Genomic DNA, 27,401 nt, shown 5'->3' on the forward strand with positions numbered 1-27,401 from the left:
ATGCATTGTTTATTTCAGAAATCACTTTAGAAAGCCATATACAACAAATACATCAGATACTCGGCTGAAAGGTAAGAAAGTGTATTTTAGTCATAAAATGGCACAGAAGCAGCAAGAGATGGAAAAGTCAGGCCAGCAAGGAGAAAGTCATGCCTATAGCTGACAGAGAGGCTGCTAACAAACCACCCCTCACCCCACCACCCCGGGGGAGCAGGTCTTAGGAAAGAGCTGAGTAACATCTGTGGTCTCCTGGATGGCTCGCAATGCACTAAATGTGTAGTCCACGGGTTTCCAACCTTTCTGACCCTGAACTGCTGACAGGTGCTGAGCATAAGGGCTTTACTGTCCTCCCCAACCTCAGCAGTAGAAGCAGCTATTAAGATAGAGGCTGACAGCACAGTCTTAGAGTGCAGAATACTCAGCCAAGGAAGAAAGCAGAGAGGCACCAAAATAAGGAACATCCAGGGAAACAAAAAACCTGAATCGAACAAACTGGAAAACTGTCGAGATGACAACTGAAGTCTAACAGAATGAGTTCTTGAAGCAACCCAAACACTGGAATCTCGATTAACCAGAATTTCCAGGGAAACAAGAAGCTTTATTTTGGAGGTTCCCAAATTAATTGACAGTGAGGTTAAAAACAAAAATATTTTTATTTCATAGAACTTTACTGGGCCAATTATTTTAAGAGCTGGAGCTAGCTTCATTTTACTAAAACTTTGGAATAAGACTGATTTCATTATTTTAAAAACAATTCTGTAATCTGCCTCCTGCTTCCAAAAGGGACTTGTAAAAAAGCCTGGTTCACCAAGATTCCCATTTGTTAAATTCTGGTTAATCCAGGTCAATGCCCACATTGACATGAAATATGTTTTATGAGGCAGTGTGTCCAAAAGGACGCTACTGATGCCCCCTAGGACATATTTCCCAAAGCCCAGTGATGTGGTCCAGAACCACCCACCCTTTTAGATGATGTTCACAATGGCTGTTGGCTTTTTCTTGGCCATTTTGGGTCTGATGTTGCCTTTCCGGCCAAACCCCAGAGGCTCCCCTTTCTTTGCTGGTCTGCAGAGTTCCCTTGGCGACTCGGACTGCTCATGCAGGGCCTTAGCAGGCTGCATGCTGGCTCTGTCATCCTTGGCTTTTTTCATCCTTCCCTTTGGATGGAAATGGGTCTTGAGATCAGGGTGGTTACACACAGAATGCAGGTGCCCTCGGCTTCTACAGATGGTTGTGGGAGGAGGTAGATAAGCAGAAAGATTTAAGTCCTTAAAAGAATAAAAACTACTCATGGCACAATCACTTCTACGTGCTAAGGTGGCAATAACGCTACCAGTAAAACAAGTAATATATTGTATACTGATTCTTTTCCTTCCACATTGACACGATGGCCTTCATGAAAATGATCTCATGATACTAAATTCCCAGGGAGATATTACTAGTCTTATTTACCAGTGATAGAACCTGAGGCACAGAAAACCTAAATGACTATTGAGGGTAACACACAGTGGTCTACGGAGAAGATGAGACCAGACCCTATAACTTTGGACTATTTAAGTGACTTCTAGGTGATTCACACAAATCTGTAGTACAGCTATCATAAAGTATATGATTCACAGTATAAATTTATGTATAAAATATATATATATATATATATCAGTGTGCAAACTACATTAATAGCACTATGACTACACGATAGCACAATACGAGAAAGTTCTATCACACAATACTTTAAAAAGGCTCCTGTAGTACTACCATACTGCCATATACTCATAGACCATTAGCATAAAAGTCACATCCACATTTTTAGAAAGGCAAAAAAGCAGGTAAATTTTCACCTGACACTCTCAAATACATTTGTATTATAGATACCATAAGAAGTGCAACAGGAAGGCATTGATCAAATGGTCTAAGTATAAAAAGATATACATACAGGCATTTGGGCTTCCTATTTGAGGAGATATCTGTAAGCTGAAGGAAAACAAATAAGACAAAATATTACTTTCACTTAAAGGTTGGGTTTGGTTTCATAAAAATCCTCCTTATGTTTTTAAGAAACTGTATTCCCATTAAGGAAGCCAGTGACTATTATCAGGAGCACAGCCCATGGCACCATCCATCACTGCAGTGAACAAGAACAGTTCGTGCTCAGCTCTGCTTACTCAGGAAGCCTCTGTGGCTCCCTGTTCTCAGAATTCCAAGAAGCCAGTATCAGCAGATCTCAAAAATTTCAAAAAGTTAAACAGCCCCTCAAGAGAACAACATTTGAAGAAACATGTTTTTAAAAACTGGAATGATGTGCCATTATTTCTTGATTGATTCAGGCTGTATTTGCAGCTAATTTACACAGCTATGACTGGTCACAGTGTATCAACTAAAGGGAAAACTGGCACAAAATATTTATTGCCTAAAATACATCATTTCTAAAATGAGAGCACACGGAAACCCAACTCCACAACTGTCCTGGGCCATCTATCATTGAGATAATTTTCCACTCTCAATGAGATATCTGCATGCACTTTTGTGGCTGGGCTCAGAATACCATTTGCAGAATAAATTGATAATTATCATTTTGTGTTCCAGATGTCACCGAACACTTTATAGGCAAGTGTATTTTCAGTGTATTCCCAAGCTTCAGTTCCCAACCTCCCGCATGCAGCCTTCAACTAAAAGAAGCGCTGTCACATTAACAGGCAGATTGACAGAAGAGGGTGACAAAGAGAATGTGGAGAAAGGGCCATCTTGGCCCAGTATGGCCAACATCCACCCCCGCTATACTCAAGTCACTCAAAAAACCAAGCCTGACACAGCAGGATCTTCCTCCAAGTTTTCTGTATGCAGCTTAAGCCGTAGACAGCGGCAAATCAGAAAGGTTTCTTAAACAGACTTCTTGGTGCCCAAGAAGGTGAGATGGAATTCCTGCCTTCTGCCTTGGGACACAATTGAATGTTACATTATTGCCAACCCTGTCCACGCTGGCTGGGTTTGGCATGGGATTAGTAAATGTAAACAGAAAAAGGCACCTTCCTTGCATGAGGGTCCTGAGGTCTTGTAATATACAAAGAAGGGGGAACAGATGGCTCCAGCAAACACCTGACTGGCAGCTTCTGGGAACCCTGGAGACATCAGCATTTCTACTCTCTTTCCTCCAGTCTGCCCATGCCCCCTGCTCCGATCAGCTGGGCTCCTTGAATGGATTTCAGTGTATCTATAAACTGTAAAAATGTACAGGGTTTTTCTTCTTTTAAATACTTTCCCACTTAAAAAAGTCATTATTATTGAGATATAACAAAATGTTTTCAACTTTATGTGTGTATATAAACATATAATGTGATGATTTGCTGCATATGGGTACATAATTCCCTTTGGAATTTTATTCAAAAGTGTGTGTGTGTATGCGCGCACGTGCGTGCACGCCCGCATGTACACACATACACATGTTCCTTTACTGGGGAAAAGGCCAACAGCGATCTGACGGATTATGAGGTTTGTGGGTGGAGGTGGTGCCTGTTATCACAGGCACCAAAGAACTTCCTCTGCTCTCCTCCCTGTGAACACAAGAGGCCAGTGTTCCTTCTGGATCCACAGCTGTAGGCAGATGGAAATGCTCTTCCCACTCAGTCAATCCACCTACCTCCATTTTTTTCCTGGTCCAACTACTCTGTCTTTTTATTTAGGGAGAGAAGGGTGTGACGATGGGTATCAAGAGAGGCCCTGATCAATATTTCTGGTTGAAAAAAATATAAATAACCTTGTACTGAGAGCCAATCTAAGTACTTCTAAAGCACAAACACGGTGTCTCAGGTTATAACAGGTTTTGGGAAACTGGAAACCTAGCCCTCCTCCAATTTTGCTCTCTGTATATACCCAACTTTTTAGGCCAAAACCATGAATTTGTTGTTGACTCCTCAGTTTCCCTCACCAGTGAAATCTAATCCTTCATCCAGGACAACTGGTCCTGTCAATTCTCCTCCAAGAACATACCCTATACTTTTTACTTCTACTTTGGCTCTATCTGAGCTGCTGTCCCCTCTCACCGGCCACAACATAACCCATCTCTTATTCTTGCTTCTCTCCATCAGTTCCCCCAGAGAAGTAGAGTGATTCGGCTAAAACATAGATCTGCTGCTAAGTCGCTTTAGTTGTGTCCGACTCTGTGCGACCCCATAGATGGCAGCCCACCAGGCTCTGCCGTCCCTGGGATTCTCTAGGCAAGAACACTGGAGTGGGTTGCCATTTCCTTCTCCAATGCATAAAAGTGAAAAGTGAAAGTGAAGTTGCTCAGTCGTGTCCAATTCTTAGCGACCCCATGGACTGCAGCCTACCAGGCTCCTCTGTCCACGGGATTTTCCAGGCAAGAGTACTGGAGTGGGGTGCCATTGACCTTCCAGTGGTTTTCCCTATGTGTGATGGAACAGATCCACACTCCTTACATGACCAAGAAGCTCCTGCTTGATCTGGACCCCTCCCGCCTTTCCAACTTATCTCCTGCCACTCAAATGTGCCAAGCTTATTCCCTCCTGAGGCAGCTGCACTTCCTATTTCTCTGCCTAGAATGTTCCACTTCCAAATTTTCCAGAACTGCCTCTTTGCCATTCAGGTCCCCGTGCAAATGCTGCCTTCTCAGCGGGGCTTGTCTCGAAAGCTTTTTGCTAAAGCTAAAGTGACCATCTCAAACATGTCATCTTACTTTTTTCTTCATAGTAGTTATTCACTATACGGAATTATCTTCCTTATGTGTTTGCTTATTGAATGTCCCTCCTCCCTGAGACCAGGGACCTCATCGATCTCGTTCACAGCAGTTTCATCAGCACCCAGTAAGTGCTGCGTCCCCAATAAATATGGTAAATGAATTACTGCTAGCACTAATTTAGCAACCTGCAGGAAATAAATACAATGCTTAAAATAAGATTATCCAAGCTATTTCATGACCTTCTATTTGAGCAGGTCTGTGAGTAATTCTGGCAGATGGTATATTAGGTCACTTTGTGTCTAATTCGACAGCATGTTTCAGAGCATACAGACAAATTATCTGAGTAAGCACATTGCATTTTTAGAAATCAGCCAGGTGAAAAAGAACATAAATGCTCAAGGGGATTAATGCTGAAACATTATTTCAGAAAAGGTGCTAATTGCGAGGGGGAAGGAAATTTTTCTAGCGCACAAAAGAATCTTAAAGCTAGAAAGAATCGAGGTACACATCAATCTAAAGATGTCATTACTCTCTGGAGGGGTAACGAGAAAAAGAGGGAAGAGGAGAGAGGGAGGGAGGGAGGCAAGGAAGAAGGGAGATGTTTGCCGTGTTGTTTCTGCAGAGCAGCCTTGGTGGAAATGGGGAGAGCCGGCCAGGCTGGGGATGGCATTCCCCATGGTTCTGGAGGAGGGAGTTTAAGTGCCCGGAGTTGAAAGTTCTGCTCCGTCCTGGGGTGCACCCAGGCAAGAAGCTCTCCCAGGCAGAGTTGAGGCTCCAGAGGCCTGCACCTTCTCTAAGCTGGACCAAACAGGTTACTACAGATATGACCCATAGCTTATCCTGCTAAAAGCTTCCAAGTTCTTCCATGGCCAGATGGAGTAGTTAAATTACATCAAAGACATGGTAAATGTATTTTATTATGTAAAATAGACTAAGTTAAAAGGAAAAATTATTTTAGGATTCGTAGACTGTCTCATAACATGGCACATTATGGCCCAAAGTAGAGCTGAGAGGACTATATGTGAAAACAAGGAAAACCACATCTGCCCATTCTTTCAGAAATCAAGCATCTCATCCTTGACACCTCTCAGGGTGATGTGTCCTCCCTCCAAGAGTCAGCTTACCTTGCTCCAGCCTGATCATGCCCTACTTACACACAGCTCTCATTTCTAAATTCCCACTCAATCTCAACTGTATTTTATTTGATTTGAATTAAGTTCTTTCCTATGTGGATGAAATCTGAAAAAGGCAGATGGTGTCATGTTTGGGACGTAAAGAACAAAAACATAAAAATTTACTATTACATGTCCTACCATATTTGCATGTACATGTATACATATATTTATGTGTACATGTGTGCATATATACATTATGTGTACCTACACACACATATAATTTTATATCTATACATCTGACTACAAGAGCTGGGATGCTGTTTGACTTTTGATTATATGATACAGCAGGTAAGAACTAATGACTGGCTATGTCTTTTAAAAGGTGTTCAGCTTCCAAGCTGGAAAAGTAAAGTGAGCAGAGGAAGTGAACACAGAGATACAAATAAAGGCAAGAACTAATGGGCTTCCTTTCTCTCTCCTTGCCTTCTATTATTTTCTCTTTCTTTAAGAATTCTTAATTTTGTACAATAAAAATTTATACATTTCGTAGCTCTGCATTACTTATAAGCCTAAGTACTGAAAATATTATGGCTACATTTTAATTTTAGAACTCCTAACCACCAAAGTCAGGTGATGGTCAGAGACTCTGAGACGTTTAGGGCCCTTATAGCGTGTCTAGTCCAACTGCTTCATTTTATAGGAAAATGATGAGCCCAGGAAGACCAACTGTCTCCCCCAGTCAGAAGCAGGGTGGGAATGATCTGGAAGCCAGGCGAGCTCACCGCACATCTGGTCTCCATGATCTCATGCCACACCCCCCTCCTGAGAGAGGGCAAAGTGGAAGGAGGAGGCAGGGAAGAGCTCAGAGTGTCCCTCTGTCTATGACTGGACTCTCGTAGTTTCCCAAGGAGGTGACTAGGGAACCAAGGAGGGGGATAAAGCTTCCTTCTCAGGAGACCACAGACACCCGCCCAGAAAATAACAAATACATCAGGTAGCTAAAACTGCTTTGATGACAGTTACCGAAAGCTCACAGGCATAACACACTGACTTCCTTTCAATCAACTTTGTTCTTGACTGCTTGCACAGTTGTTTGCACAACTGCACAGCTGTAAGGCTGAGTGAATGTTACTACAGTAAGCGCTGTGTAAGTCTTCATTTCTTCCCTTCCTCCTTGTCTCTGTACTTTCCAGCTATCTGTGTCTCTCCCTATGGTCTTCCTTCTTTCATTTCACTCCTTGTTTATTTAATCATGTTTCCTGTTAAATCTTGGCTTCCAAACTGCTCAGCCTAAATTTTTCAATCAACCAACAGCAACCTTACTAATCTTTTGGTTAGCATAAATGTTTCCTATTTTTCTTTTCCTCATTTCGGGGTTAGTAAAAGAATCATTTTTAAATCTTCTGAGAAGATGGTAAGCGTAAATAAAATTCAATTGATAATGAAAATGTTATAAATAAACCACTTTAGGTTTTCAAAAATCCATTCTTTGGCTTTGTTGTTTATACCATCAAGTAAACTGTATAGACGGTGAATGTGACCACCCACATCCCTCATCTGAAGTGTGCTTATTTGTAAACCACGCACCTCCCACCCACCCTCCAAAGAGACCAGGCAACCTTGATCAAGCCACTTATGACAGGTGGGCCTTCATCTATACTCAGGGTTCTCATTTGGGCTCTGGGGGTTTCTTAAGTCCCTGCTACCATATGTAAAATTGTATGCAAAATCCTATTATAGAATACCATTTGGGAATTTTGCTTAATCTTCTTGAAAATCTACTTAAAGAATGTTTCACCTACAGAGACTTCCAACAAGTGTTTTCCTTCCTATTAAGGGGGGAAAAAGTGATTAAATCTTTCGCTAACTATGAAGCATGAAGGTTTTCAGACGATTCCTTGACGAGCTCAAAAACAGGATAATATTAATAGCTTGCTATCCACCTGACACATAATTGGGACAAATGATTTCTTTGGATACTTCAAACTGTTAAGCTGCAACATAAAAGTATTTCTACCACCTCAGCTTGATGTGGAGCTGGAGGTGAAGACCTGGAGACTGCGCATCCAGGGTCTCACTTACTCCCAGGTGTCCTAGACTCACCTGTATCACTTCCGCAACACAGGTGTGGCTGGGGCAATGCTTTCAAATGATGCCTAGAAAATTCCTGCAAGTCATCCCCCAGCACGCTTTTCTTCTGCCTTTGACCCCACTTGACGCATCACAACCCTCACACCGGCCTGCAGGACTCACCGCGTGCTCACGGGAGTCCCCGCAGAGGCCGGCCCCCTGCTGGCTGTGATAGTACTCCAGCTGCTTTTCCGCTAGCTCGACCCGGTGCAGCAGATTCTCTATGAAGTCCTGGAGCCGAGCTTTTCCTTGAACCTCCTTCTCAGCTGCTGTTTCCAGGAAATGGTTGAACGTAACCACCTCTCTGCAAGGCAAAAATGTCAGAACACAAAATGGAGGACTGAGACAGGAATTCATTCATTCAATGAATATTTACCGAGAGCCTACTCTGTGTCAGGCACTGCCCTACATGATATGGCCACAGCCATGGTGAAAGACATGAAATTCCATGTTAGTGATTGCATTGAGAGGTTACATTTTAGTGGAAGACAGTCACTATAAAATAAACATATGTGTCAGTAGGTGACGAGTGCTAAGGAGGAAATGGAAACTGGGTGCAAGGGACAGAGAGTGACCGAGGAAGGAAGGGAATAAGTGATACTGTAGACAGCAAAGACATCCACCTTTTGGATGGGGCAGCATTTGAATGGACACCAGGAAGCAAGCACAGCCATGAAGACAGCTGGGAAGAGTAAGCCAGGTCCTCGCTGGGAAGATGCAGAATGGTCTCAGGTACAGAGCAGAGCAGGGAAGCGGGGGACAGCTGAGGCCAGGACCAGGTAGGGTCTCCCAGGTCAGCATGAGGACTCCAGATTTTATTATGAGATGGGAAACCACTGGCCGCTTCTGAGAAAAGTTCTGTCCTGTATTTTAAAAGTCTGGCTATTAGGGAAGAAAAGACTACAGGTAGGGAAGTATGGAAGCAAGATGCCACACTGAGCACCAGAGCACATAGAATAGTATATGTCCGATAGTATATTTTGAGCTAAGAATGAAACAGTCCAAGAACTGCCATCTTGAGGTAGATCCAAGGTATGTTGTGGAAGCTATTATAGCTGACATAGGAGAAGCAATGTGCAGGCTGCCTCTCCCTAAAAAGTTGAGCAAAATACCTTCATCTACATAATTCATTGTGATTCACAAATCCAGAAAAATTTTAATAGCTATATTACTATTTTATATCTTATTTCTAATGCAAGTATGGAAATAATACTTCCCTGAATTACAACTAAATAAGTTGTTTATTAAAAATTCAAATACATTAAATATATAATGAAAATATCACCTAAAATCCCATTATCCCAAGACCATCACTATTTACATTTGGTAATTGTCCTCACAAACATCTCTACAAATACACACACACACTAATCAGCACTACCAGTAGGTATATAGTATCACAATTTCTCATTTGATTTGCCTCACCCAATACGAAATCATGAAGATCTTTTTGGCCATCCTCTTTGTATGTTTTGTCACACCCACTGGAGCAAATGAATTCAATAATTTCACTACCTGTTGGATACAATATTTATGTGTCTTCGAACTCTCAACCTTCAAGGAGTGGGCCCTCATTTTTCTGACCATGTTCTACTCATGCAGAACCAAGATTCTAAAGAATCTGATCATTGTCCCCTAAACCTTTTCCATTTTAGATTAACAAATCCTATTTTTTTAAAATCTAACCTCAGGCATTTGTTCTAGTCAATTAAATTCTATTCCTTCTCTGAATCTTCTCAGCCTCTACTTGATTTTCATTTTCCGCTAAGCTCCATAATTTCTTGAGAGTAAAACTTCATGGATGTTCAGCTCAGGAAGTCATAGTTTCACAGGTCTTTGCCAAATAATTGGTGGTGACTTCCAACTCCTTTATTCTGCACAACTAGTCAGGAGGCCACTTTTACAATTAGTAATGATTTTTCTCTCGCAAATACATTACATCATATTTTGCTGTACTGAAAAGTTTCTGACAGTTCCTACAGAGTCAAGCATCTCTGCAAAACTTTCAGAATTATATATTTATACAAACAGAAGACAGACTGGTTCTAACAATGATTCACTCCAAAAACTGCTCATCAAACTTGTTCTAGTTTCCTATCCAGATCAAATGTAAACTCAGAGCCCATAAGAATTCCATTATCTTTCAGTAGCTAAGAAGTATTCACATATAAGAAGTAAGAGTCCTTTTGGAAAGTTCTCTTTTGTAATTAAGTTCCAATTTTATTTCCAGATGTTTCCCTATGAGCCCTGAATAGAAGATGTACACTTTCCAAGCTGTTCAAGCCACAGAGAGATGCCAATTGTCAAGTTCTGCTGTCATTTGCCTTTGCTCTGCCTCCTAGGTGAGTCACAAAACCCTAACCAGCAGCAAAACAGGGAGGGTCCATTCAGGTGTCACATGCAGCCCTGTGATGGTCCTCAGTTAGAGTAGAGAAACTTTGGATGGAACATCCTCATACGGCTCAAAAGCACCACCAAAAACAAAGCCCAGGAAATGGCTACTCCTTCCTCTTTCCAAAATCAAGGCTTCAATTTATGTGGAATCAAGCCTGTAATAAAGAGCCCTCTAGATAGAGAGTGATATTCAGGATAACTGACTCTTGAAGCATCTCCACACTGGTACTTAAAGGAGAAACCACCAGAAACCCACAACCCTCTTGCCCACCAAAACCAAAAACGTAGAAAAAAGAGCCAGTGTATTTTTTCAGCTTATTTTGGTTTAAATATTTACTATATGTATCTCATTACAGAAGTATTTCACATTTATTATAAGAAATATAAAAAGTGATCTGTGGAAGACCCAACTGAGCAGAAGCTCAGTCACCTTTTTGTTTTAACTCCATCATTCAATACACGACACATAATACTCAATAAATATTTATCATAACCAATGTTTAAAAAGGACAAAGAAGAAACAAAATGTAACCCATAGTCCCATAACCCAGAAGTCACTACTGTCAACATTCTGTTGTACTTTTTCCAGTCTTTTTTTTTTCTGTGCATATTTACTATTCTTGGGCTCTCAGGCTATACAGTTTAGAATGTAAGACATCAGTGTTTGACAGCTTAATCCCACAGGATCAACATCTCAAAAGCAAGAAGACAAATCTGAATGCAATGAAGCTTATGATTGTGGCTGTATTTTTACATCATGTGATGTTTTATAACTGGTTCCATATAAAACTTTTTTATTTCATATAAAACTTTTTAAAACATTAATGCCACTAGTTGATTGTGTAGTGTTATGTCATGTTGTAAAAAAGAAGCATCTTTTTCTAACCTCCCTCATCCAATTATCTTGTGCCCTAAAGCTAACAAGTTAATACCCTTTTTTCCAAACAACCTGGCATCAATACTAACCTAATTTCAGTTTATAGATGTTTCACATCAACTAAGAAAAAAAAAAACAAAAAACGATGATTTAATTTTAAAAGAGAAGTTACACGAGAAAAGGGCTGGAGAAGTTCATCATACTGAGACTGTGTTTGGGTATCTGTATTAGATAAAAACAGGAATAAAAGCTGGTGATTAACTGTGGAATAATATGTGTGCACAATTGCACATCCCCTTTTTCACATCCTGTTCAGTCTGGATTAACAATATCCAGAAACACCTCTTATTTCCCCAAGGAATCTTGTGAACTTCCTGAATGAAAAAGAAAGAGCTTTAACTACTTTGCATTTGTACTTTTAAAAATAATTATACTCCTAACAGTAAAATGTCCACTCCGAGGGTGAGACAGACCAATGGATTTCAACGGAGGGGAGGAAATGTTTGTTCACTGGTGTGGTGTGGTTTCAGATTCCACACTGCAATTAACCTTTGAGAAACTACCAATTGTCAAGCTTTGGCACAGTATCAAAGCAGAATAGCCACCATTCTCTCAAAAGACTATTAAGGTACCTCTCCACTTTCCTACTACCTATCTGTGTGAGACTAGATTTCCTTCATCTACTTCAACCAAAACAACAAATTTGCAACAGATTAAAGGCAGAACTAACGAAGTTCAGCTGCCTCCTGTTAAGCCAGACATAAAAAGTATTTTCAAAATTACAAAAACAAAACCATTCTTTTCACTAAATTGTTTTTGGGAAACTTCATGTTTTTTGAAATATTTTCATTGTGTTAAACAAGTAATGGATTTAATATTGTTATTTTTATATGAATTAATAACTGTCCTTTTTACTTTTCTAAATTTTAATTTTTAATATAGTAACCCTTGATAGAATAAACCAACACAGAGCAAAGTTTCTTGGGGTCCTCAGATTTTTTAAGAGCGTATGGGGAAGTGAAGCCAAAGAGTTTGAGAACTGCTGCCATACCGTGTACAGTTCAGTTCAGTTCAGTCGCTCAGCCGTATCTGACTCTATGCGACCCCATGGACTGCAGCACGCCAGGCCTCCCCGTCCATCACCATCTCCCGGAGTTTACTCAAACTCCCGTCCATTGAGTCAGTGATACCATTCAACCATCTCATCCTCTGCCATCCCCTTCTCCTCTTGCCTTCAATCTTTCCCAGCATCAGGGTCTTTTCAAAAGAGTCAGCTCTTTGCATCACGTGGCCAAAGTATTGGAGTTTCAGCTTCAACTCAGTCCTTCCAATGAATATTCAGGATTGATTTCCTTTAGGATTAACTGGTTGGATCTCCTTGCAGTCCAAGGGACTCTCAAGAGTCTTCTCCAACACCACAGTTCAAAAGCATCAATTCTTTGGCGCTCAGCTTTCTTTACAGTCCAACTCTCACATCCATACATGACTACTGGAAAAACCATTGCTTTGACTAGATGGATCTTTCTTGGCAAAGTAATGTGTCTGCTTTTTAATATGCTGTCCAGGTTGGTCATAACTTTTCTTCCAAGGAGTAAGCGTCTTTTTATTTCATGACTGCAGTCACCGTCTGCAGTGATTTTGGAGCCCACCAAAATAAAGTCTGACACTGTTTCCACTGTTTCTCCATCTATTTGCCATGAAATGATGGGACCAGATGCCATGATTTTTGTTTTCTGAATATTGAGCTTTAAGCCAACTTTTTCACTCTCCTCTTTCACTATCATCAAGAGGCTCTTTAGTTCTTCACTTTCTGCCATAAGGGCAGTGTCATCTGCATAGCTGAGGTTATTGATATTTCTCCCAGCAATCTTGATTCCAGCTTGTGCTTCATCCAGCCCAGTGTTTCTCATGATGTACACTGCATATACATTAAATAAGCAGGGTGACAATATACAGCTTTGATGTACTCCTTTTCCTATTTGGAACCAGTCTATTGATCTATGTCCAGTTCTAACTGTTGCTTCCTGACCTGCATATAGGTTTCTCAAGAGGCAGGTCAGGTGGTCTGGTATTCAGAATTTTCCACAGTTTATTGTGATCCACACAGTCAAAGGCTTTGGCATAGTCAATAAAGCAGAAATAGATGTTTTTCTGGAACTCTCTTGCTTTTTCGATGATCCAGTGGATGTTGGCAATATGATCTCTGGTTCCTCTGCCTTTTCTAAAACCAGCTTGAACATCTGGAAGTTCACAGTTCACGTATTGCTGAAGCCTGGCTTGGAGAATTTTGAACATTATTTTACTAGCGTATGAGATGAGTGCAATTGTGTGGTAGTTTGAGCATTCTTTGGCATTGCGTTTCTTTGGGATTGGAATGAAAACTGACCTTTTCCAGTCCTGTGGCCACTGCTGAGTTTTCCAAATTTGCTGGCATATTGAGTGCAACACTTTCACAGCATCTTTCAGGATCTGAAATAGCTCAACTGGAATTTCATCACCTCCACTAGCTTTGTTCGTAGTGATGCTTCGTAAGGCCCACTTGACTTCACATTAAAGGATATCTGGCTCTAGGTGAGTGATCACATGATCGTGATTATCTGGGTCATGAAGATCTTTTTTGTACAGTTCTTCTGTGTACTCTTGCCACCTCTTCTTAATATCCTCTGCTTCTGTTGGGTCCATACCGTTTCTGTCCTTTATTGACCCATCTTTGCATGAAATGTTCCCTTGGTGTCTCTAATTTTCTTGAAGAGATTTATGTCTTTCCCATTCTATCATTTTCTTCTATTTCTTTGCACTGATCACCGAGGAAGGCTTTCTTATCTCTCCTTGCTGTTCTTTGGAACTCTGCATTCAGATGGGTATATTTTTCTTTTTCTCCTTTGCTTTTGGTTTCTCTTCTTTTCACAGCTATTTGTAAGGCCTCCTCAGACAACCATTTTGCCTTTTTGCATTTCTTTTTCTTGGGGATGGTCTTGATCCCTGTCTCCTGTACAGTGTCACAAACCTGCGTCCATAGTTCATCAGGCACTCTGTCTATCAGATCTAGTCCCTTAAATCTATTTCTCACTTCCACTGTATAATTGTTAGGGATTTGATTTAGGTCATACGTGAATGGTCTACTGGTTTTCCCTACTTTCTTCAATTTAAGCCTGAATTTGGTAATACCATGTACAGCGCGTGCTAAGTCACTTCACTGGTGTCTGACTCTTTGCGATCCTGTGGACTGTAGCCCACCAGGCTCTTATGTCCACTGGAATTCTCCAGGCAAGAGTACTGGAGTGGGTTGCCATTTCCTTCTCCAGCAGACCTTCCCAATCCAGGGATTGAACCTGCATCTCTTACGTCTCCTGCATTGGCAGGTGGGTTCTTTACTATTAGCGCCAGCTGGGAAGCCCTACCGTATACACAGTGATCCTAAATCTCAGAACTCAGATGAGGGTGGACAACACAGGCTAGAACCCTGGTACAATGCAGCCATTATCCCTAAATTTATTTACTCCACTCTTCAGTAACTCAGCAAACATTTACTGAATGCTACCAGGTATTGGGCTTAGTGCAACGGCATTTATGAACCAGTGGCTGTCCTCATGAAGCTTACTGTCTAATCCAGGGATCAGCCAACTTTTTCTGTAAAGGAAGTAAATATTTTAACCTCTGCAATTCATACGGTCTCTGTTGCAAGTATTCAAGTCTGCCTAGCGCAAAAGAGCCACAGAGGCTGTGTAACAATACAACTTCATTTATGGACACTGAATTTTGAATTTCATATAATTTTCAAATGTCATGAATTATTATTTGCCTTTTGAATTTTTTTTCAAGCATTCAAAATAAAAAAAAACTATTCTTAGCACAGGGGCTCCACAAAAGCAGGTGGTAGGCTGGATCCAGCTGTGGTAAGGCAGACTCCCCATATAGTGGGGAAGCAGACATTAAAAGAAACGAACATGTAGTTAGGAAGCTGAATGTGACTAAGAAAAAGAGTAACAACATGATGCTATCAGGAAGCAGAGTAAAAGACCTGTGGTTTTAAGTTCTCAACACTGACTCAGAATACAGTGCAAAGCTGGAAGGCCAGATAAGAAGATAAGGGCAAACTTGAAATTCAACCCAGGTGTGGGTGCAGACCAGCTCTGGGAAAATTAACTGATTCTAGGCTGCTTCCTGGAGAAGGCAATGGCACCCCACTCCAGTACTCCTGCCTGGAAAATCCCATGGACGGAGAAGCCTGGTGGGCTCTAGTCCATGGGGTTGCTAAGAGTCAGACACAACTGAGCAACTTCACTTTCACTTTTCACTTTCATGCATTGGAGAAGGAAATGGCAACCCACTCCAGTGTTCTTGCCTGGAGAATCCCAGGGACAGGGGAGCCTGGTGGGCTGCTGTCTGTGAGGTCACACAGGGTCGGACACGACTGAAGTGACTTAGCAGCAGCAGCAGGCTGCTTCCAGCCCTATTTTTATTTTTAACTTATTATTTATTTTTTTAAGGTTTAATATGATTGAAATCAAGGTTTTAAGCTTCAGTGGAGAATGCTTTTATTCTAAGCAATATCTGATACTAAAGGGAAAAGATACCAGTATATAGTATAAGAAAGAGGCCTGAAGCTCATTATCATGCTGAATGATTTGCAGACCTAGAAATCTATCGGTATCCTGAGATGCACAGGTGTTCAGAAACAAAGTCTAGAAGGAGGCATGAAGGAAAAAAGCCCCTTCAGTACAAAATTTTATTTAGAAAGAAATATTTGTTCACTCATGCACTCATTCATTTGCAGGATAGCAGGTAATACTTCATTTTATTGCAGGTTGAATCCCTTCAGTTACTTCTTCAGAAGTAGGTTAAAGATGGGTTAATTTCAGAAAAATCAAAGATACACTGTCATGTGAACAAGACACTCTAGAAGCCGGTGTAGAGACAGAGGGAAATGCATGTTCACGCTCCATGGTGTTCACTGCCATTTTACACTGGCTGTGAACTGTACATTGTCAATGAGGGGCGGCACACTGATCATATCACGCATTGTAATCTACTGTCAACAAACCATTTCCAGCTTTCACGGCCATCCTGTAAGCCTTCAGTTCACCTCGGGCCTCATCAAGGCACATCACCGCCTCTCCGCTCCAGCATTAGTTCATGCCCCTCAGCCTCCAAGCCGGATGCTTCCTTCTGCACCCGCTGTTCCCTCCACCAGGGTCCCTTCCCAAGCCCCCTCTTAGCGATCCTTCTAGCCTCAGGCTCCCAGCAGGCCCACGCCTAGATGATCTGCTGTGTTCTCCCGCAGAGCCTGGTAGGCACACTCCAGGGACTAAGCTGTGCCATCGATGCCATCAACCACAAAACCAGGGACTTTGGGGTCCTGGCCTGCTCCTTCTCTGCAACTCCCACAGCACCTCACGTGAGGCCAGAACACATCAGCCGCTCCACAAACGTCTGCTGAGTGCGTGAAATGTGTTATTAGTAACTCTATCTTTAGTCAAAAATCTTTAACCGACTATAAGATTCTGAGGTTTCTTTGTGTCTTGTGCCAGGCAAGTATTGGGGCATAAAACGAGTAAGTGACCTACAACAAAGGTACCTGCTACAGAAATACAGGTGGGATCTAAAATCAATGCCTCTTTTCTATTCTTAAACAACACTTTAACAGCTTCCATCCCAAGGGCAAAGCTCTACCCACTTATTTAAATTTCATTTTGCATTACTGATTTATGAACCTCTTCAGAGGTATACGAAACGGTAAAAATACCCCTGGTTAAAAATAGCCTAGCTATTGATCACAGAGCACCTCAGACAGACTGTAGTGTCACCCATGAAGCAAATCCTAAAACTAGAGCCAACTGCCTCCAAGTGCTGGAAGCCTGGCTGCTCACTCAGAGCTCGGGGTCAGCTCCTGTGTCCCTGGAGGGGCCCACAAGGTGGAATCCACACCTGCTACACTCAGGAGCCACATCACATTTCCACTCGGGTCAGCCCTTTGCCTCATCTTTCTTTTATGACCTCCTGGAACACACCAAAAAGAATACAATTCTAATTAAGGACTTAAAAAAAAATAACTTTAAGAAGAAATCAAATTATTCTTATTTGCTCTAAATAGATCAAAACCACATCCTAAGCCCCTCAGTCCAGACAGAGAGGGAGGTAGGGGAAGGAAGGACAGACGTGAGAGAGAGACACATCAGGGGCTCCACAAATTTCTGCTGAATGCATGAAATGTGTTATTAATAATTCCATCTTTAGTCAAAAATCTTTAACCGACTAAAAGATTCTGAGGTTTCTTTGTCTCTTTTTCCAGACAAGTATTGGGGCATAGAACAAGTAAGTGACCTACAACAAAGGTACCTACTACAGAAATAGAGGTGGGATCTCTTTTACAAAATTTGAAAATTTGGGCAGGGGTCTCCAAATTTTATCAGCGATCTAAGAGGGCATGTCTGACATCCTGTTGTTTCCCACCTTCGTCTGTAAGTCTGCACAGAGCACAGCCTGCACAGAGAGGACTCCATTCACATAAATGCGTTAAAACATGGAGCAGACACCTCCCTGTTGCACTGCAGTCTACATCTAATGTGATTTTTCTAAGCCTGCTTCCTAGCTATGGGTCAGTCTGGAGACCAAATTGCCCACTCACTGCTGTAGTTGATCAAAGATGGGAAAGAGGGTTCAGTTGTGCAAAGCAAGTTACCAAGTCAAACTTGTCTTTCAAAGGGCAGCGTTCTACAGCAGGCTCTGGGTAGAAACCTAAGTGGACAGTCCTAGCTCGAGCCACCCCTGGATGTCTCTTTTAACACACCCCTCATGATGTTTAATATCTGACTGACCTGCTCATCTACTCCTGTCATAGAAGCAGGAACTGGACTCCTTTGGTTATCACTGCATGACCAGAACCCAGAACAGTACCTGGCACTCAGTAGGCACTCAATAAAGAGTTGTCTTCTGGCTGACACCAGCCTGGGAACAGGACAAATGATGAAGGAAGAAGGGAAAGGTCATATCTACGGCAGCTTGCAAGGGAGCAGTATGGAAACGACATGGAACTACAGAGTCCCCCTCACTGCCGTCCAAGGCTGGCAGAGGCACATACTCCACCCTGACTGGGCATGGACACCTAGAGGGCCAAGTTCACAGCCCTCGTTGGAAGCTAGAAGTCCTGAGCTGGTGTTCCAGAAGCTTCATATCATAACTATCCTGATGATGCTGCCATTCCCCATTTCCCAACACTTCTGACGCTAAGTGATGTCACCATGCCAGGCCTCTCGACACAGCAGAGAAGTAAGCCCATTCCAAAATAGGCCAGATTTGGTATTACCTAAGTCTTGATGCTCTGGGCAAATAACCCACTTTCAGTCTGGCTGAGGCACAGTAAATTAATGGAAAAGGCACTCAGCAAAGAGACAAGAAATTTGGGTTCCCATTTCAGGTTTGCTACTAAATTTTTGCCCGTCATTCTACTGTCTCAGGCTTTATTTCTGACATGTGTTAAATGAACGTGGTTTCTTTCCAGAACGAAAAGTACACAGTCCCCTCGGGGTCCACCTCTAACAGTCACCTCTCTGATGCCCTTCAGTGCCACCGTCCTCCAACTACCAATGCAAACCCCACCCTTCCTCCTCACTCTTCAGTGTGGCCTCAACACAAGGGAAAAACCCTTTCTCTGATGTTCATCAACTTGAAACCATGGCTTGTATTTAAGCACTGAGTTTGAACATGGATATGATTTATTCTTCCTATGTAGTGTGGAAGCTTCTTAGGGAAAAGGAATGTTATGCGCCCCCTCCCCCCCCACCAACACACACCCCTAGCACAGCGCAGGGCACAGCACAGGTGCTCGGTCAGGGCTTTCCAACATTACATTGATGTTCTCTGAACCCCAGGTAACCAAATCAGCCAGGAGTCAGCTACAATCCAATCCATGTCTATCTTTCTAATTAAGGGATACCCTATTGCAAGGTTGGCCAGGGTCGATTTACCGGATCATGGACAGTGCTACCTACAAGCTCTAAATATTCTGGGACAAGTAAATACAGTACCTGTTTGCATAAGACTTTTAAAATTGCACAGGCTGAAAACAATGGGCAGTTTCTTTCTTGGATGTGCATTCCAGAAACAGAGATACCTCTCTGTGCAGGTACAATGAGACTCGCACGAAAGTACAAAACTGCCAATTCAAACAATCTCTGTTACACAGTATAGAGATGACTTCTATACCCAAGTTGGTTCCACCTATAGATGGCCTCAAGGCAGAATCAGCCCTTAAGTCTTTTATTTCAGTATGAAAAAAAGGATTTTCTTTTTTTTTTTTTTTTTACTTCGGCCATGCTGTGCAGCTTGTGAGATCTTAGTTCCCAAAAAGAGACCAGAGATGGAATTGTGCCCTGTGTAGTAGAAGTCCGGTGTTTTAACCACTGGATGACCAGGTAAGTCCTAAAAAGGATTTTAAAGTTGAGGGGGAAATCCATAATCAAGAGAACCTCATGTGAATCTCAAAATACTAGAAGTCTGCTTATTTTTTTAAACCAAATCTACTACCTGTGTCTTAAAGGGTCCCTGGAGTTAAGTCAATTTCAAATGGGACTGTAACAACCTCCTTTTTCTCACAAATGAGCCTTGAAAGCTGAGGAGACCTGGGTTCGATCCCTGGGTTGGGAAGATCCCCGGAAGGAGGACATGGCAACCTACTCCAGTATTCTGAGCTGGGAAATCCTATGGACAGAGGAGCCTGGCAGGCTACAGTCCATGAGGTTGCAAGAGCTGGAGACTTAGTGAATAAACAATATCAACAACAAACAGGAGAGCACAGCTCCCGATATGTTTGTTGGGCAAGCAGGGCCTTCCGTATCTGAAAGGCCACCTCTTTCCTTTGGTGGAAGGCACAGCACTGTGAGGGAGTGGTGAGGGGGGAAGGAGCGTGGCTGAGCCAGGCTGATCTGGTCAATCACCCTGGCATGACACATGGACAGCTGGCTTGCCCTGCTCCCCACCCTGGGGTGGGGCTGGGGCTAGCTGTCGCCACTGAGGCTGCTGGCTACAGTTGCTTTCTCAGACCAAGAGCTCCACTGTCCTTCCTGGAAAGAACACTCTTTCAGTCCTATTTTATGTACAGAAAGAGTGATTATTTGAGGCATGAATACAGAAATTAATGAGACAGGCCAAACGAATGCTTAACAAAATGAAGACTTTGTTCATCTCATGTTTAAAAGTTTAAGGCAGTTTCACTAAATTTTCACTTAAAGTGGTTTTTGTTCTGTTTTTGTCCCTGCTCTTTTTCCCCTGGTAGTCCAAAAATGTCATATTAAAACTCAACTCATAATTTATCCTTAGGTATACACCCCAAAATGTGAACAAAGATATATGTACAAGGACATTAACTGAGACATTACTTTTTAATACCAGGAAAATGGAACAAAACCCACGTTCTCCTCAGTAGCAAACGGATCAGAACAGTATGTGTCATGATTCCACTGGGGAAAACACAGTAACTCTGTAAGTGCATATAAAGTACCTTTGACTGTAGGCACATAGGAAAGGTCCAGAAGGATATCCACTGACCTAAACAGTGGCTGTCTCCAGAGAATGGGGGGGCGGATACTTGAAGACGAGGGAGGACTTTAACACATACAATTTCACCCTGTTAAATCTTATTTTTACAAATATATTTAGTTTTCTAATTGGTCCTCTGGTAACAGCATTGGATTAACCTTATATACCATATTATCACTGCTGATTTATGCGTGGCCTGCTTTTATTTAAGCTATTTGACCAGTTATTTTTTTAATAATAAAGCACCCTCGAACACAAAATGAAAGTTAGATCCTTGACAATAACCTGCTGCTGCTAAGTCACTTCAGTCGTGTCCGACTCTGTGCGACCCCACAGACGGCAGCCCACCAGGCTCCCCCGTCCCTGGGATTCTCCAGGCAAGAACACTGGAGTGGGGTGCCATTTCCTTCTCCAATGCATGAAAGTGAAAAGCGAAAGTGAAGTCGCTCAATCGTGTTCGACCCTCAGCAACCCCATGGACTGCAGCCTTCCAGGCTCCTCCGTCCATGGGATTTTTCAGGCAGGAGTACTGGAGTGGGGTGCCATTGCCTTCTCCGACAATAACCTAGATCTAACCATATGCTCCTCCCTACCATCGTATTGTTTTCCCATGCTCCAGGCAACCACCACCCCAAAGCCCATCTCCATTATTACTTGTGTACTTAATAAATAAAATACTACAAATAAATAAACAAATGCACACAATTAATTTGGTTGCCTTTTAAACTGACTGCTCTTCCGTCAAACAGAAATATCACAAATTTAACTCCACGCTCCTCTCTGCACATAAAGCAATGCCATCTGCCATTTCTTCCGTGGTGCAGTGTTAGTCACCCTTGGTGCTATAGCAAGTCAAGGCACTAACTTCCCACCAGGAAATACCAAGAGCCAAGAGTGAAACATTTTTCAAAGCAGATCATTTCCATAGGAGTAAAGTAAATCAGTGGCTGATTCAAATCTGTCCTCACTACGTAATTTTAAAAAAGTATCTAGCTGAGCAGTGCAGGCTTTTTCTCCAGGCAGGCAATAAGCATTTAGTAATAGCAAGTGGTGATCTCTTTAATACATAGGGTTTCTCAGCCTCTTACCAAGTGGAGGAAGCTTTAATTACCACATTTTAAGAGACAACACCAGACAGAAGAGTGCCAGAGGACAAAGAAAGCATGAAATTAAGTCAATCTGTATAGCATACCTCAAATTATTTGAAAATCTTCCTTTTAGGCTGTTTCAGTTGATCAATTTTTACTTCCTTTGGTTCTATGAATTCTGAGCCTCCATTTAAAATTAAATCCAACATTCTGCATTTGGGATATAACACTGCATTGTTACATATACTTTTCTAGTTTGAGATGAATCCATATACTTATTGATAAGGAAATGCTTTACCAAGTGTGACAATTTTTAAACGAACAGCTTCTCCAATCACCTGTAATTTGTAAAAACCAGTGTCAACTCTGCAAGCAAGCATGACTTAGTCTAGTATTTTTCACAAAGAAAATTCTCAAACTTAAATCATAAAAGTATGGCAATCTCAGATGCTTCCTCTGGGTTTCCTAATGTCTGCTTCTTTTAAATAAAAATTATTATTAATAGATTCTCAGTTACAAATATTTAATTAATACGGACAAGTAATACGAAATGGCTAAGAAGCAAAAATTATTTATATTTAGACCATATTTTTATATTTGAATAAGACAACATCTCATGTTCTTGATTTTATTATACAGAGCTGTCAATAAGACAGAAAGGGTGCCCAGCACTCCCTTTCTGCCTTCCCATTCAACTTACCACCCCTATCCCCCCACTCCCTACTCCCCTCACACACACACACCAGGAATGGATCCCACCATGGACAGAGGACACTTGTAGTAGACATTTGTAGTGTCTACAGTTTCTAAGGTGAGAAGGAATGCAATATTTCGACTTTCAGGTTGCTGAGCTGGAGACCATAGCAGAGACGGTAAACGGTACTAAAAGTCTTGGGTCTCCTACATTCAACTGTATCAATGGGAGACTGCAGCAAGGTATCTGCAAGCAATTAAAACCAAGCCATGCTTCACACTGGAGTGTAACTTGGGAGTGGGTGGGAAGTGTCTAAAGCAAGGGGTTTAGCATCCATTTTCAACGCCACTTACTCTTCTTTCCTGAGAAGCTCCTCTTCGGATTCCGTCAGGCGTTGCCTCAGGGCTGCGATCATCTCCACGGCCACATCCACCTGTCTGTTCAGCGCCCGCTCTCGTCTCTGAACTTCCTGCTTCTTCTGCGTCAGTTGCACAAATGCCGCCCGAACTTCCAACAGTTCAGCAGTTTTCTGGGCCAGCTCTTTGGTGAGTTTATCAATCCTCTTCTCTATGGTCCTGTCCACAGCCTCGACCATCCGACTGAACTTTTCTCTGACATGTGCCTCGAAAGCTGCTTTGGTGTCTGGGGCAGGAAGGCCTGGGCTGGCCCTTGGTGCCTCTGGCGAGTCTGCACGCAGGTCTACTGTAGCGTAGGTCTGCACGTAGGACACAGGCCTCTCTGCCACCATCTCGAATGGCTTCCTGTCCTTGGAGTGTTCGTGCGAAATACTATACAAGTTCACATAGCTCGGTTTCTGCTTTACTATGTTGCCACAGCTCTGCAGTCTTCCCTGTTTCGGGGGTTCGGAGGAAGTGACCAGGCCTGTGTCTTTGAGGGATGGAAAGAGGCTGCATTTTGTCAAGAGGCTTCTCTCCTGGTAGCTGTGACTAAATTCCAGATGGGCCCTCAAGGAGGACAGGCTTCTAAATCTGGTATGGTCCCCACACCGCGGGCAACGGAAGGGCAGGCACACAGCGACATTCTCGAAGGACTCCTGCCAGGGGTATCTGCTTTCCTCGAAGGCTTTCTGTTGCATTACTCTAAAAGTCCTAGGCAGGGGAGAAGAAAACAGGCAGTTTGCATGTCTGTCTAAAAAAATACTACTGAAATGAGCTGATCTCCATGGGGACAGAGGCTTTGAAATTCCAAATTACTTTTACATATAATAACTAATTAAAATTAAAGCCTACAATCCATGGGCCAAATCCAACAACATTTCCATACTGTCTACTGCTGCTTTGCACTAAAGGATGGAGGTGAGTAGTTGAGACAGGGGCCCTACAGCAGGCTAATTCAAAATACTGACTACTTGGTCTTTACAGAAAAAGTTTGCCAACCCCTACTTAAGATAAAAAAAGATGGGTATCATTCCCTTTTCACAGATGAGGAAATTGGAGAAAGGAGGTAAAAGCAATTACTCCAAGGCCAAATGGACAGTGTCAGATTCCCACACGGAATTCAACTTTCCTGCCCTCCTGAATTTAGTACAGTCACTGCAAAAACACACACTATTTTACTGAGGACCCTGATAAACATGAAAAAAAAAAAAAGAGAGAGAGAGAGAGAGAGAGAGAAACTCACATGAATTGTCAAGACAGGTCCTAAGACAGCAGACTCAGCAACCTTCCTCAGATCTAGGGAAGGTATCACTCAGACTAGCACAGGGGCATTAAGCACACAATCAGCTGAAAATTTTCCAATCTGAGATTTCTGCCCTTAATTTTATTTTAAAATTATTGCTGTGATGATTTAAATCAAAGTGTTATCGTAATAATGACGCTCCCCTAATACTCCAGATTTCCTGAAATCTGGAAACCCAATGTATCAAATACTAAGTGGGGCCACAGATAAGGTTTTACTAAGACAGAGTGTTCTGGATGGATTTGTCTCGACTCTGATCCTGTTTTAACATGACGACCGATAGGGTGGCCAAAGTTTGAACCATGTAGGTAACAGAATAACTCTTTTAGTAAAGGGAAGTTCTTATTTCCTCATAGAAATTTATTTTCTTAACCCTCGCCACAGATGACTGCTAGCAGCCCCATTCTACAAGCAGCGCCCATCTAGTCCCTCCAGGAATGGTTCCTTCAATGTAATAAGCACGGGACCCTAAAGGGAGGGTGCCAAGGGTCTTGGCTAAAAAGTACTATTATTGGGCCCTCTACCTCTTTGAAAGCAGAGGTACCAGTGGTCCCCACACAGTAGACAAAGCTTCCATGTTAATAAGCCTCTGCCCCCAGAGAGGGGACCCTCTTCCTGCACTACAGCAAGCTGTTTAAACACGCGTATTCTGGGTACAGGAGGCCAACTCTGGCAGAAAACGCAGGCCAGACGTGAAAGAAGGGGTACCAGAATTCCAGGGAGCAATGAGGAAGGAATGGCATCCCCGGATGGGGAAACCGGTGCTCACGCACCCCGGGAGTGCGCAAGGTTTCAAGGGCCCAGAGGGGGCCCCAGTTCACAGGGTTGGCAGACAAGTCCTAATTTCCTGTGCCTTAATAGGTGCAGGCTGGAAATGAGTGTGCCTCGGGGGTCCCGGCTCTCCCCACCCCAGCTCCTCTGCGTGGCAGCCCGCCGGTGCCAGAGTGGATACGTGCGCACACGAGTGCCCGCAGGCGGGGGCCGAGATGCCCAGCTCCCCGCCGTGGTGCGGGACGGGATCTGCTGCCCAGCCCGGACGGCCCCTTCTGCTGCGCCCCCTGGGCCGGGCCGCGGGCGCAGATGCCCACTTACCCGACTTGTTGCTGCAGCTGCTGCTGCCGCCACGGCGGTGCTACTGCTGCGGGAACGAAGCGGTTTTCAGCAGAGCCGTAAATCAGGCTGAGCCGGCCTGCTCTCACCCCCCGCGCACCCCCGCGCCGGGACCAAAGCGGCTTCCAGGGCGGAGCGTGGCGCGTGCCAGCGGGGGCGGCGTGCGCGGTGGCCGGGACCCCGCGCGCGGAGAGAGCGTTCGCCTCAGGGGTCCCGGACCGCCGTGGTCCCGCGGGGGACACCCCAGCTTTTCCCGGCTGCCGAGAGAACCGTCTGCCCTCTCCCAGCCGCGGAGCGGGATGGGGCTCAGGATTCCACTGACATCACCGTCAGAGGTGCCGGGATCTCTCCCCCATCCGGGGGAGGAAGGGGGAAAGCGTGCCAGCCTCTGAAGCGCTGCGTTTTCTGCAGGCCCTGGCAGGGTTTGTTTGGACTTTACAGTTATTGGGGAGCGGGAGAGTGTGCGTCAGGAAGAAGCACGGCCGGGCATCTTCTTTGAAAATCTGTCAGCAGGAAGATGCGGGTGTATATGTTAGGACCTCTTCATTCTAACTGTCATCCCAGAATAACTAGCCTAGACAGTCCATACTTCCTAGCGGAGTATGCTGGTGCTGAGTTAACTGGCAGAACTAAGTCTAGAAAAGTATATGGGTTGTGAATAAAGAATGAGACCCTACCATTCGCACTCCCATCTCTGAGATACACCCTCCCCCTGTCCCCCCAGCAGAAGGGAGGATTTCCCACCCTAAAGAGAGGTTTCTTCCTTTCTAAAGGACACAGATGACTCAGCTTTTCTTTTTTTTGTTAACCTCTTTTGGAATATTCCTAGTCTAATGAAATGAAACCAGAATAAAAGTTACCATTGGGTTTTCTTGTCAAAAACAGATTTTGTTCATCTGCAGTTATTCTGATGAATCTTCTTAAGTCCACAGGGTGTCTCTATTCTCAGCAGGTACTGTTACTCATTTCAACCTTGATTTTAACTGTAAATATCTCAGTAATTATCTCAGATTTGGGGGAGAGGTGCAAATGAATTATCACATCAATGTAATTAAGAGTCCAAGCTCTGGAGTTAGGCTTGATTCAAATCCTAGTTCTAGAATTCAAGTGTGTTTTATAGTAAATACGGTGATTACATTTACCAGAAATCGACCTTAGAAGAACTGAACAGGGCCCCCCTGTTTGTATAAAGCTCCTGTGAAGGGAATGCAGGTCAGATTCCTGTCCCTTCTCCATGTCTGCAACGTGCGTGTGTGTGCAGAGTCCCCTGGGTTGCAGAAGTAAGTGACCTGAAGAGCAGAGACAGTCCTTTGGAATCAGACACATCATTTCACACACTGTCAAGTAATTACTAAAATCCAAGGTGATTATGAGTGAACTTGTTTCAGGCTGACTGAGGATTGACTTAAGTAGCATCTGCTGCTAGGTCTTCATCTCCCTAACGCAATTAATTGCATTCATGTTTTGTTTTTCCACCAGTGTAATGGTGTACCTACTGTGTGCCAGTACTTGCATCACTTGCCTCAGTTAATCACTTGCATCATTTAAGCTTAAGAACCAGAGCTGTAATCTGGCTTTAAAGCCTTCCCCCAGAATAATCTACTAGAACACTCTATTTCTGTTAAATTTTGTTGGCATGGCAACCACCAAGCAACACCATGGAAAGTGCCTTAAATCCCACAGCAGTCTGTTAGCCAGAGTGAGAGCAGAGAGCACAGGGTATACGGAGGCTAAAAATAGGCAATTTACAGGGAGGTTTCCCCTTCCCCACTAGGAGTGCAATTTACTTGCTCCCTTTGGTGGAGTCAAGTCTTCCCTGGTGGCTCGGAAGTAAAGAGTCCACCTGCAATGCAGGAGACTTGAGTTTGATCCCTGTGTCCAGAAGATCCCCTGAAGGAGGAAATGGCAACACAGTATTCTTGTCTGGAGAATACCATGGACAGAGGAACTTGGGCTACAGTCCATGGGGTCACAAATAGTCAGACACAACTGAGCGACTAATACTTTGGTGGTATCAAACATGAGCCAATTGAGAGAGTGCTCTAATTTTCCAGTTTACAGG

At 43.2% G+C, this 27,401-nt stretch overlaps 1 protein-coding gene across 1 annotated transcript; it reads right to left on the bottom strand.

Moving 5' to 3' along the window:
* Positions 1-965: 965 nt before the first annotated feature.
* ZNF365 (zinc finger protein 365) lies at positions 966-23,624 on the bottom strand. The gene is made up of 4 exons (XM_052641347.1): positions 22,882-23,624; positions 8,062-8,242; positions 1,934-1,971; positions 966-1,221 (listed from the first exon to the last, which is right to left on the bottom strand). Exons 1-4 carry the CDS (start codon positions 23,622-23,624, stop codon positions 966-968), a joined length of 1,218 nt encoding a protein of 405 aa, XP_052497307.1.
* Positions 23,625-27,401: the final 3,777 nt, after the last annotated feature.

The sequence above is a fragment of the Budorcas taxicolor genome, chromosome 5 (assembly GCF_023091745.1).
Source record: "Budorcas taxicolor isolate Tak-1 chromosome 5, Takin1.1, whole genome shotgun sequence".
Classification (NCBI taxonomy): domain Eukaryota; kingdom Metazoa; phylum Chordata; class Mammalia; order Artiodactyla; family Bovidae; genus Budorcas; species Budorcas taxicolor.

What these genes read in the sequence shown, in the direction of transcription:
- ZNF365 (XM_052641347.1), bottom strand. Translation starts at nt 23,624, where the DNA reads ATGCAACAGAAAGCCTTCGAGGAAAGCAGATACCCCTGGCAGGAGTCC. An exon ending in GAGCTTCTCAGGAAAGAAGA is followed by an intron (nt 8,243 to 22,881) that starts GTAAGTGGCGTT and finishes TTTGCCTTGCAG; the next exon opens with AGAGGTGGTTACGTTCAACC. An exon ending in GGGACTCCCGTGAGCACGCG is followed by an intron (nt 1,972 to 8,061) that starts GTGAGTCCTGCA and finishes GTTTTCCTTCAG; the next exon opens with CTTACAGATATCTCCTCAAA.